The sequence below is a fragment of the Crocodylus siamensis genome, chromosome 5, assembly GCF_052110815.1.
Source record: "Crocodylus siamensis isolate JL-2025a chromosome 5, ASM5211081v1, whole genome shotgun sequence".
NCBI lineage: Eukaryota > Metazoa > Chordata > Crocodylia > Crocodylidae > Crocodylus > Crocodylus siamensis.
In genome coordinates this window covers 112,082,810-112,095,558 of record NC_143399.1, presented here as the reverse complement: position 1 = coordinate 112,095,558, position 12,749 = coordinate 112,082,810, and the positions used below count along the sequence as shown (strand labels likewise).

The 12,749-nt window shown below is 42.6% G+C and overlaps 1 protein-coding gene across 1 annotated transcript in view; it reads left to right on the top strand.

Annotated features, from left to right (window-relative positions):
• The window catches only part of ADCY1 (adenylate cyclase 1), a 274,667-nt gene that overhangs the window by 114,155 nt on the left and 147,763 nt on the right, over nucleotides 1-12,749 (top strand). The window contains exon 3 of the mRNA XM_090049959.1: nucleotides 2,943-3,061. Within this exon, the coding sequence (XP_089906085.1) occupies nucleotides 2,943-3,061 (119 nt within the window). The remainder of the gene's footprint in view (nucleotides 1-2,942; nucleotides 3,062-12,749) is intronic.

Below are 12,749 nucleotides of genomic sequence, written 5' to 3'. Positions count from 1 at the left end.
GATGTATTTGTAGAAAAGCTGTAAGTGGATTAGTTACAGTTTGAGATCTGTCTCAAATATGAACCATTCATGTGCATACATGTAGAACTCACCATTTAATATCCTTTTTTACTAGACCTAGTAAAGTAGCACTTCTTAAGTTTCAAAGCTGTTATATGGTTCTGCCTGCTTTCCCTTTACCCTGCAGTGCTGTTTTGGTATATACCCCTGTTTATCTTTAGGGTGTGAACAGTAAGGCTAGGGACAAACATTCAAAAAGCCTGAGCCTGAATTAGTTCAATATTTGCAGGTTAGTTTAATCTGGCTAGTCTGAACCAGTTTGCAGCTGTACAGATATCCCCTCTGGACTGAAGAGATGTAGCCACCTGCGTGCAGTGGCTCAGGCTAGAAGCTGGGGGGGGGGGGCAGGGAATACAGCAGCCTTCCCTTCCCTTCCATAGTGCTGAGCTGAGGTGGTGCATGGCCAGGCTCCAGAAGGATGTTCTGATTAGGGAGGGGTTTCCTCACCTCCCCCCTTGATGCTCCTGACCAGGGAGGGAGCCAGCAGAAAATTAGTTGCACAGTATTTGCATTTAGTTACACAGCAGGGAAGAGCCCATCAAGAAAACAAAAGCCTTTCTCATTAGTTCAAGCTCTTCATAAAAAGCTTTTTCCAAGGAAGAAATGGAGGGACATTACTACCTGACTTGTTGATTAGGTCCAGAAAGCCTGTCTGGCTTGATCCTGTCTGCCTTACAGAGACACCTCTCAGCATTAGCTAGCATACCATAAACCTGGCCACAGTTTGTGATATGGGAGAGGGGAGGGGGGAATTGCTGCTTGAGCAGGGAGTGGGGAGGACAGGGGCAAGCCAGGCTGATGCTGCTGTCCTTGCCATCTCTGCTGAAGTTCTAGCCAGGGAGCAGAAGGAAGGGGCCAGCTCAGCTCTCTGGAGCAGAGAGCCCAACTCAGGGCTTCAAAGTATATGGGATGCTGGGGAACTCTGGTTTAAGGTAAACCAGGAAGGGATCTGGGACAGACATTGCATAAACCAGTTTGACCCAAATCAGTTAAGTCTGATAGTACATTCAACCAGGTTTATCTCAAACCGGTTTCAGCCATTTTCACACTGGTTTATGTGCATGGAATGTCTGTTCTGTTACAGGTTTAAACCAGTTTCTGATAACTTAAACTGATTTATGTGTAATGTCTGACCCTAGCCTAACAGTGATATCCATGTATTCCTTAAGTAGCACAGGGACTAGTGGTTAAAACCAGCTGTGTGCTAGTGGTTGACCATGCACAGAGAATGAGCTGCTGCATCCAACCTGCATAGCTGTAGGGCCTTACCTGTGCCTAAATCTGTGCCTGGGCCATGAAACTGGAAGATGGTCCTGTGCCACTGCTGCTGCTTCCCCCATTTTCTGGCTCCCTCGTTAGGACACAGGCCCAGCTTTAGATAGTTAGGAACTGCACTATAGTTGAGAGCTGAGTTTCGGGAGGACTGAAGTGGTAGCAGCAAGGACCCAGCAAGGACTCAGCTGCCCGGCCCCAGCATAGCTCCATACTGGTTGGAAGCTGCCCCCATACTGCAGCTGAGAAGCAGAGAGCTGAGGGAAAAGCAGCAGTGGCACAGCTGTACCTCCTAGCTGCCAGACCCTGGAAAACCCCCCACTGCTAATGTGCCATCAAAACTATCTGGTGTGGGTCAAAGCAGAGCCATGTTGTTCCAGTCCATGGCTTGTTAAAAGTTGCTGGCTGCTGCCATATGCAGGTAGTTTATTTCTTAACATTTTTTAGAACTTTTCTGTCAGGGGACAAATGTATTCATCTGTTGAATAAGTTCATAACTTGCTTAACTGCATAACATGGTGGTGGTTCCAATTTTTTGCGTATTTTACTTAATAACATATTGGGTATCTCCACATCAGTTAAGCTCACGAACAACTTAAGCACACAATATCATTCATCTGAGCTGTTTATGTTGTCATTTATGGTATTCCATTCAACTGTGTAATAATTGGCACCAGTAATAGTGAAGGGGAAGCAGCTGTCAAAGTGATGTTGTTGGAAGCCTTGAAAATGACAGGGACTACTCAGTTTTGCAGCTGCTACCATTCCTCATTTTGAAGACGTTTTAATGACAGCCCTGAAATGGACTACTAGAAGCACTGGACGTGATGAGAGATACTTGGTTTTGAGACATCTTGCTATGGTTCTGGAGGCATGAATTCACCCCCTGCTCTAGACTCATGCCAAAGCCCCCCCCCCCCCCAGTTAACCTAGCTGTCAATGGGTATCTGGTCATTCAGGCAGGGGTGGGGGCCAAGGTAGCTAGCTGTAGTGCTAGTCATGCCACTCCCTTGCATGCAGTTGGCTATAGAAATAGACCTACCTTAACCACGCTAATCAATTTTGTTGTAAGCAAAGACAAACTTTTGACTTGACTTGGCTATAGTATTTAACCAGGTGCTTATTCTGTTGTGTTTGCTAGAAATAACCATTCAGATTAGCTTATGGTATGAACATAATGCACCTTTTATTACGGTTCAGGTAATACAGACTCTCTGGATCACAGATCTTACTGTTTAATAGACTGCTTCAGTAGACCCAGCATTATAACACTTTGATTAAATTCTAGAGTAAGTAAATACAAAAAGATAGGAAATGATCCTGGAAATTCCTTCACAGATAAATGGCACTGGGGATGAAGTAAGTTGTTATTAGCATTGTGATGTTAATGATAATTATGGACAATTATCTTCTCTTGAAGCTAGCTCTGTACTTACTGCAGAGTCTTTACTGTTGTGGAAAGGCATTTGATGAGAAACCAGTTTAGACTATAGAGATATATCAAGAGGATGGCTCACGTTCTTCATGGGGCACAAATTCTAGGGACATAAATTACATTGAGGGGCGAAGAGGGAATATAACCCAAAACTTATGTTTGCGTTTTCTTTTAGGAGCGTCTCCTGATGAGTCTTTTGCCCAGGAACGTTGCCATGGAAATGAAGGAAGATTTCCTGAAACCACCTGAAAGGATTTTCCACAAGATTTACATTCAAAGGCATGACAATGTTAGGTAGGATTGGGAAAGCTTATGAAATAATATAAAACAGATCATGTTTAACACAAATATAATGATTTGTAATAACAGTTAGATCTTAGAGCTTGAAAAAGAGGTAGCACAATAGAAACATGTTGTTTATAAGTATTAGTAGCAAATGAGCCAGCTCAGTGGTACACAACCTACAGCTAGCAGGCCAGATGTGGCTTGCAGTGCAGTGCCATTATGGGACTCCTCACGAGTCTGGAAATTTGGTTGTGGTGGAATTGTTGCAGTTAATTGTTATGGTTCTGGGAGCTGCAGTAACGAATGCTGCCTCTGCTCTCCCGCCATCAAATTTCCAGACGTGGGGAGCCCCAGTAAGAGCCTCAGGAACTGCTTCTGCTGTGGGGTGTGTAAAAGTAGCCACTAGTGTGGTCACCACTACTGACTGTACCCCTGCCAATGGCACAATGGTAGCTGGTGCTGCCCTGGGCATCTTGGTTGCCCTGGTTGCAAAGCTGCCCTGCTATGCCTCTGGGGCGATCTGGGAGCCAGATAACATGTCCCCACACCCTGGATCAGGCTGGATGGGTTAGGTGGTAGTCAGCTAGTTGAGTGGACACAATGTCTGTGAAGACTGGGTGATAATTCTGAATCAATAAATGGTTAAGAATAGAAATGTTAAGAGGAACACAACATTTTTATGAACTAATCATCTCAGTTCCCTCTTGGTGAACAAGGCTGTTTATATCGCATGTTTAGTAACTGTCCACTTGTATTGTCTATAAACAGGAAGCATTGGTTTTTATGCAGTAATTTATTTGGATAATGGGAAGGAAGTAAAGGTTAATACAGTCCAGTCATTTATTGCCCTATGAAAATGTACATCTATCCCCATTACTTGAGCTTTCAGCCTTACAGATTATTACTATAGCCTAATTCTGTCACCTTTGCTCATCATGAATAATAAGCTGTTTTGTGTGCACTGCCATTGAAATTAGTTTTTTTTACCTGAAATCTGTTCTTTCCATTTTTTTGGGGGGGTTTTTTTGGCATTTTTCTTCTACTCTCTAGATCCTGTTGCTCTCAGGCCAAGTCTGTACAAGGTTGTTACATAACACCACTTGCAGTTGTTCATGTTAATGTGCCTTGTATCTACCCCAAAACTCCCTTTCAGTGACTGTGCCTCAGGATGCACTATGGTAAGCATCCGTCTTAGAGCGGGAATATCCCTTTGCAATGAGTTAATTAAGACTAAACATTGTGTGGACCATTTCCTAGTTGCTGAGTAACCGACTGCCCCTACTGCACTGATCTATCCAGGTGTGAAGCAATAAAATGTCATGCACTGCTCTGAGGTCACTCCCATTGGCTTATCTCTGTTTTTAATGCTGGTGGGGAGGCAGGAGCATCCATTGTCTATACCAGGCTCCCATGTGCATTGTAGCAGATGTACTCTGCCATACTCTGTTTCCTCTAGAGGTATGCAATTTTTGAATAATCAGTTTGGAAAGGTAATGTCAAGATAGGGACCACTGTAATTTAGGCTGTGGTGGGTGAAAAAGTGGGCTCCCTGCAAGCTCACCCTAGCTAATTTGAGGCATTATTCAGGTTGAGTTCTCCCACACCTCTGACTGACTGAGGGACCCTGTCTTGGGGCTGATTACCATTGAACAGCAGCATACAGGCTGTTCTTCTGCTGTTTTAAGGAAGTAAAGATCACCACTTATTAAACAACGACTTTTAAGTAAAGCTTATTAGGGTTGGGATGGGCCTTAAGGGGTCATCTAGTCCAACATCCTGCTCAAAGCTGGGCCAGCCACTACTATATCATCCCAGCCAAGGCTTTGCTTAGTTGGTTGGACATGGAGTGATTGGAGTGAGGCTGGAGGGAAGAAGAGGGAGAGTTCCCCCCTGCCAGGTGCCAGCCTCCACAGCTGGGTATTGGGCAGGGGTTTCCCCCAGCCCAGCACAGGATCTCTTAAGCCCTGCTTTGCTCTACTGCCACACAGAAGAGGAGAGGGATTTCCCCCTCCCCTTCTGTGCAGTGGGGCAGAGCAGGGCTTGGGAGACCCATGCTGTGTGCTTGCCCCCACATCTGGACCATGTCAGGGGCTTTCCTTCAGCCTGGCATGGGTCTCACGATCCCTGCTTTGCCCTACCATGCAGAGAAGGGAGAGGGATATTCTCCTCTACTCCTGTGCAACAGCAAAGCAAAGTGGGGCTCAGGACAGCCATGCTGGGTGGCAGCAAGACCCTTTGGTGGGGGCACCCTGCACCCCACACCCAGCTGTGGGAGCGAGCACCTGGCATGCCACAGCCCCTAGCTGTTCCAGCTTACATGCTCCACTCCGGCTTTTAAACTCCCTGCCAAAGCGGGGAATTGAACAACCCAATTGGCTCAGCCCTGCCTATAGTAGGCTTCTCTGAAAATGCGGTTTCCGTGGTGTTTTCAGGGCTGTGCTGCTTTTCTTTTCCCGGATTCAGGAAAGTTTTGTTTTTAACTTTTTTCCCCTCCCTCCCTCCCTTCCCACAGTTTCAAGCCATTTCCAGCCAAATTGCAGTTTTTCGGGGCTTCAGGCGCAATGCTAAGTTTCAGGCTTTTCCCTAAAATCCTCTGAAGCCTGAATTACAGTGGTCCATCCCTAGTTGTATAGTGTTCCTTTAACAACCCTTTCCTCATGGCCTCAAGCAGGAGGCACAGTGTATCCCTGACTGTACCTTGGATCAATGGGGCGCTCTCCAACTGCCCATGACTTTGAGCAGTGCTTCCTGCTCCAATCAATCCAGAATTTCTCCTTCTGTCACACTGGTATTTGGGACAAAATAGCAGGAACTTCCCATACAAGGCACATGAGACTAGGTGTTTGTCATTATTTTCATGAGGATCAACCATCTCCCTTTCAGCCTGCTGCAGGGATACTCCTCTGACATTCTGGAATACAGAATTAAACCATTCCTTTTTCCTCTCCAAGCATCTTGTAGAAGGCTCCTTGAAAAGTCTCGTTCTCTAAGAACAAGAGGATGAGTCTAAAATTCCATCAGTATCCAACTAGTTTCATAAAGAGTGAATGGTTCTGTCCTCATTCTGAAAAAAGTGTGTGACTGGCTTTGTGGACCAGTCAGGCCATCCTATAATGAAAGTGTCTTTTTATTGCGACTAACCAGGGCTTAGGTATACTTGGGCAAAAATTTAGCTTTCAGATACTGCTGTCAAATAGCTTTCGTCCTCTTCTCTGTCCCTGTATGTTAATATTTACAATATTTCTATACCGTGTTTGTTTGTGTGGGAAAACCAGGAGCAATAGTCATAAACTCCTAAAAGGAGGTTTCCAACTGGATGCAAGGAAGACTTCTTCACAGTTCATGTGACCAGACTCTGGAATAGAGTCCCAGCAGGGGTGGTGCAGGCACCTACCCTGGAGATCTTCAAAAGGAGACTGGATGCACACCTTGCTAGGGTTATTTGACCCCATCAGTGTTTCCTGCTCAGAGCAGGGGGGCTGGATCTGATGATCTCATGAGGTCCCTTCAAGCCCTAAACTTGGGTGAATCTGTGAGTCCATGGTATTGTTTGGTTTTCTTAATGGCTCGGCTCCTGGGCTCCTGTGATTTACAGGAAAACGTTGGTTCTGACTTAAGGAAAATATTTCACACAGTGCTCAGAATGCACAAGGCAAATGCAGTTTAAACCTATTAAATGATATTTTAGATCTTGGCTTATAATTTTTCAATGGTTAAGGTTGTCATACTTAATTTACATTGATCTTAGACTTTTGCAAAATTCAAGTTGTTTCAAAAAATAGGTGAGGTATAATTAGGCATTTCAGGTGGGTTTTTCAAAAGCCCTAAATAATGTAGTCCCATTGAAAAGCCAATGGGATTTAGGCTACAAAGCCGCTTAGATGCTTTTGAAAATTCCATCCTTTAAATAAGTGTTCAGCACTTCAAACACCAGGCCTGTTTAGGTGCCTATCAAGAAATTTAGAAGCCTAATGATAAGTTTTTGTCTCTTAAAAGCTTGGTGTTTGCTTTTCTTCAGATTGGTGCTGAAGTATTACCATGCCACTCGTCCTTGTAACTCATCATAGCTTACAGATCTTCTACTAATAATTAAACTATAAGAAAAGGAGATTAGAGAGCTGAGGAAGACTCCCTAAAATAGATTACAGGAACTTTCTGTGCTGTTACTGTGGCAAAGATATTCTCTTCCTTTTGCATGCCATCAGCAAGTTCTTGCCTAGTAAAACCAAAAGAGCAGCAAGCTCTTTTTTTATCTTAGTTGTTTTAAAGAGCTGAACTCAATTTTGTACTAGTTTTCAGTGTACTCTGCTAAAATGAACTGCCAGATCTGAATTGGTCTGGATGACATCTGGAAGCAGTATCTGACCAGAAGGTTTAGAATGAGCTACCAGCTTGAGTGGATTTTGTACAGTGTTGCCTAGTGGTATCTAAAATGTTAATAGTCATCCAATTAGCTGGAACACAATAAATATGCCCCTTCTGACTTGTAAAATAAAGAAAGCTTAAGGCCACTTAAGCTTTCACTGGGGATTGAATTAGGGCTCTTTAGTGATTAAAAAAAATCAAACATAAATAATAAGAAAAACTCTTTTTAGTTTAGTAAAACTAAACTAGTGACCAATTAGTGACCATTTAGTATAGGGAGGATCCATGAAACTTACTGTACAAAAGATTACTCAAGCTTAAGGCTTACTATTTCTTAAACAGGAGGTGGTGATACTGCTTGAGAGAACATCTCTTGATACCACCAGCCTTCCCTGTTATCATTCATGAACATGAACGTGCCCATGTGTTTGCATATATCGCTTACGGATTACGGTGCATAGACTTTACATCAGGAAGTCAAATGCACATTGTGGCAGAATGTCTCTCCCCAAACTCTGCTATCAAGCTGATGACCATTCTGACAATTTGGTTTGCAGAGGGCAGACACTGCTGGCCCCATCAGCTTCAGGTAACCCTGAGTTGTAACCTGGGCTGGATACATTCCTGAGGGAGGGGGAAACGTGCTCCCCCTGCCTTAGTGACTGACGTCATACACTTGGGTGGGGGCTTAAACCCTCTGTTGTCCTAGGCAATGTCATCATGACCGGGAGGGGGCTAGAGACCCTGCCAGTCTACCTGGAGACCAGTGATGCATTTCAAATTGGTTGGCTGGCAGCCAACAACTGCTGGCCTTCATTGAGTCAGGTAAATGAGGTCATAAAGTCTATATAAGTTTAAGACTGCCCAGGAGGAGGGGCAGCAGTGATAATGAGAACTCTCAGAGAAGCTGGACCATCTGAAACTCACTCTCTTTCTTAAAATTCATGGTCAATGAACTGCTTGCCTCCAGAGAAAATCTCCACCTGCCTCTGGATTATACTTGTGAGTAAGATACTTGAGATCTAACTAGATATATAACTTGCAGTAACACAGATGTGTAATCAAAGGCTACCATGCCACTGTTTGCTTTAAGGGATTTATCTGCTATTTCTCTACCCTGTACCCTATTCCAAACCACTCCTTGTAACCAATAAAGTTCTCCTCTGTACCTGGCATGGGAGACTTATTGGGAGAGGATCTAGATTATGCCTTGGGGTCCCCTTGGTTCGGCTGACTAAGGTAGACCAGTATTTGTACTTCACACTGAGGGAAGCACACCAAGTTCTTGCCAAGTAACCCTCCATGGCTACTAGGCCTGTGTTTCCCAGGGAGCACAGGGCCAAGATCAGTCCAGAACCTGGGTGGTGGTGGTGTTACCCCCAGGCTTGTGGGTGTGCTCCCCCAGGGAGGCACTCAGAGCCTGGAATGTGGTTGGACGCAGTGAGGCGGGTGGCTCAAACCAGAAGTACACCCTATGGGCCCACCACACACATTACTATTACATTTTAAAAACTCACTGGACTACTGTATAAATCAGATTCAAAATTTAATATTTATTTTAATAAATACCCTATAATTTCTCTCCTGGGTGACTCTCAGCAGTCTTCTGGATATTTATATCAAAATACAGCACAGTCCTGGGGGGCTGGCAACCCTAATCTTGTCCTTGTTCCCAGTTTAGTATTTTTCAGGGCAGTCATCCTCACTGTAATGACACAAAAGGCTTAACTAAATGTTCTTCATGGATAATGGCAGGCACCAACAGGAGACAAACTCAATGTGGAATACTCCACCTACTGGTGGGTGGGTGTGTGTGTACTCTCACACGCATGCATATATCAGCGTGGTTTAATATCCTCTGTCTGCTACCACATACTACTTCAAATTAGTATAAATGTAAGTGAGAACAGAATCAGGCCTTTGTTTCTATAGTACCGTCTCAATCTTAGAGTTTAATAAATAATGGATGCTAATATTCTGAAGTAATCTGAAGTTAAGTTCCTTTTAGGGGTGTCTCATCTTTCCCTTTCATCCTCCTCCTTCCAATTTTTTTTTGAGATTATGCATTTTTAGCTCTATTTTTCTGAATTCATTATTCTGATTAAATGGGCTCTAATTCAAGTTGCAAGTAATTTTATTATTAGTCCTCTACTTCTGCAGCAACAGTGTTATGTCTTGTTGCTTGATTTCGTACAGTCATGAAGTTTGGTTATGTTATAATACGTTTCGTTTGCATTACTTTGTAGATTTAAAAAATGCAGAGATCCTTTTTACCTCTCTCATAAGCAGTTACTATAAAGACACGAACAGCAGAAAAGCTTCTGGTTTCAATTTACTTTTCACATTTAAAGAGAAATCAATTAACCTAAATTGCCATTAAATTTAAAAGCAAAATAATCACATAAAAAGATTATATTATGCTAAGCCTGTGTGTGTATGAACAATTGCATGTTAATACATAATGTGAATGACAACAAAAATTTTTCTTTCCAACCCTAAGTTTCATTATTTCCACAGTATGGCCCGATGCACAGGAAAAATAATGATTAAAAACTGAAAACAATGGTCTTTGGAATTTTTCCAGGGAAATGGTCAAATAGACTTTTCATAATCTAATGGGAATCAATACTGTGCTGCCAAAATCTTAACTTTTTTGTGTAACTGTTTTTCTCTTACTACATTTTTATGTTTCTTTGGTGTTTAATGTTGGGTTTTTAACCCTGGAGTCAAAACAATTGTTGTCTGTCCACAATAAAACAGCAGGGCATTTTTTTGGTTGCTTGCTTAGGCTTTATTTTTAATGCGACTACTCGTTGTAACAACAGGAACAGGTGCAAGTGTCATATGGTTACCTGAGACAATAATTCATTGATAAAATAAATGAAATGGAAAAGTTATAGTGATGTCCGCATGTTGGATTTCATAGATTTCATAGACATTAGGGCTGGAAGGGACCTTGGAAGGTCATTGAGTCCAGCCCCCTGCCCAAAGGGCAGGAAGTCAGCTGGGGTCATAGAATCCCAGCAAGATAAGCATCCAATTTGCTCTTGAAGGTGTTCAATGTAGGTGCTTGAACCATCTCCAATGGCAGACTGTTCCAGACCTTGGGGGCTCAAACAGTAAAGAAATTCTTCCTTATCTCCAGCCTGAAATCGTCTTGCAGTAGTTTATGACCGTTCAACCTCGTCATTCCTTGGTGCGCTCTGGTGAACAAACGTTCCCCCAGATACTGGTGGTCACCCCAATAAACTTATCGGTGGCCATCAGATGACCCCTGAGCCTGCACTTTTCCAGGCTAAAGAGCCCCATGGCTCTCAGCTTGTCGTCGTAAGGTCTGTATTCCTGACCTCTGATCATGTGTGTGGCTCTTCTCTGGACTCTCTCAAGCTTCTCCTTATCCTTTTTGAATCGTGGAGCCCAAAACTGGACGCAGTACTCCAGCCACAATTGGCCAGTTTTGCCAAGAGGTGATCATGGGATACTGGATTGAAGGCTTTTTTGAAGTTAAGATATATGACATCTCAATCTCTTTTCCCTTGTCCAGGTGATAGGTCACCTGGTCGTAGAAGGAAATGGGATTGGTCAAGCAAGACCTACCCGCAGAAAACCCATGCTGGCTATCCCTTAGGATGTTGGCATCAGCCAGTACATTAAGAATGGCCTCTTTAACAAACTTTTCTAAAATCTTCCCCGGGATAGAAGTCAGGCTGATTGGCCTATAGTTAGCCGGATCCACTTTCCTCCCTTTCTTGAAGATAGGCACCACATTGGCCTTCTTCCAGACTTCAGGATGTTATCACATCTTGAGGAATAAGTATGAAAAATTAAAATAAAATAAAATAAAATAAAGTAAAAAAAATATATGTATATGTATATGTATGGAAGAAGGTTCTCCTGAGGGAGAGAGCCTTGAAGATTCACCTCAGGATGGTTGGAGCCAAAGGTAGATTTTTTAAAACCATTTTAGGACTGCCTAGATTCTGCCAACGGAATGTGGCTACCAATATGTACTGTAATTCCTTCAGGAACTGCTCTTAACAGTAGCCAGTGGCATGGAGTGGCTGCTGTATAGAGTTGAGCACATCCACTATATGCAGCTTCTATGCTGTCTGAATTCTCCATTAAGTTTAAGGGTTGTTGGTTGTAGCTATGTTGATCTAAGGACATAGGTAAGCATGGTTCTTTGGGTAGAGGTGATATCTTTTATTAAACCAACTAAATAGCTGGGGAAATTGTTCTTTGCAAGCTTTTGGACACAAACTTCCTTCTTGTGCCCAAAAACATGAAAAGAACGATTTTTCCAACTATTTAGTTTCTTTAATAAAAGATATCACATTTAGTCATCAGGTTTAATGCATCTGCATAGAATCTAACTGCTTGCATGTTAAGATACCAAATAAAGACATGGGAGATCTGCTTCCATACCTGGACCTACCATAGGATTCTCTTATGACCCCAAACAGGTAATCCTGGGCCAAGTCAAAATAACACAATAACAAGATTGTGTCCAGGATTAAATTTAAACAGTTAAATTTTGTCTGTGATTTTTATTATTGTTATAAATACTTTTATATACGAAGTGCTTGAAAAATCCTGTATTTGTTTTTAATTCTCTGTTTTATTAAGAAGGCAATTTAAGAAACCTCTAGGTAATCTCTACTTTGGGAGCCTCTTCCACGCTCATAAATCTCCAGTTATCTGGAGGGCCATTTTGTAGTTTCTGTAGTACAGTTTTACAGTTTCTCTTTCAATGTAATATTCTTAATGGTTTATTTTATATAATGATAACACAATATTTTAATATTACACTGGTTCCTAGTGTCATTGGATGAAATTACGTGGGTCTGTGAAACAACAGACTATGGAAAGAGCAGGCATACAATACAATAAACACCTTGGATCTGGAATGCCTTTCTCTGCCCAATTCACTGTCATCTCTCTATTTGCACTGAAGACTTGAGTTTAATCTCATGTGCTATGGTGAAAAGTCAGAATAAATCTGCTTGTTGCTATGACTTTGAACTAGCAACTAAAATAGAACTTATTCCAAAAGCATCTAATTCAGAATGCATCTGGTCTTGTTCAGTATGCATGGTCCAATATGTCCATAGTATGAGACAAGAACCCTGCAATGTAATAACCCAATCATATAAGTAAACTTTAGTATAGTGCACAGACTTATAGGAGTTGAGGTTTTAGCACAGTTTAAGGAGATGAGCAGTTGTCAGTGGCAAAAGAACAGGTCAGGACCTATTTAGAAAAGCTGGATGTGTAAAAGTCCTTGGGCCAGATTTGCTATACCTGATGGTGCTGAGGAAGTTGGCCAATGTGA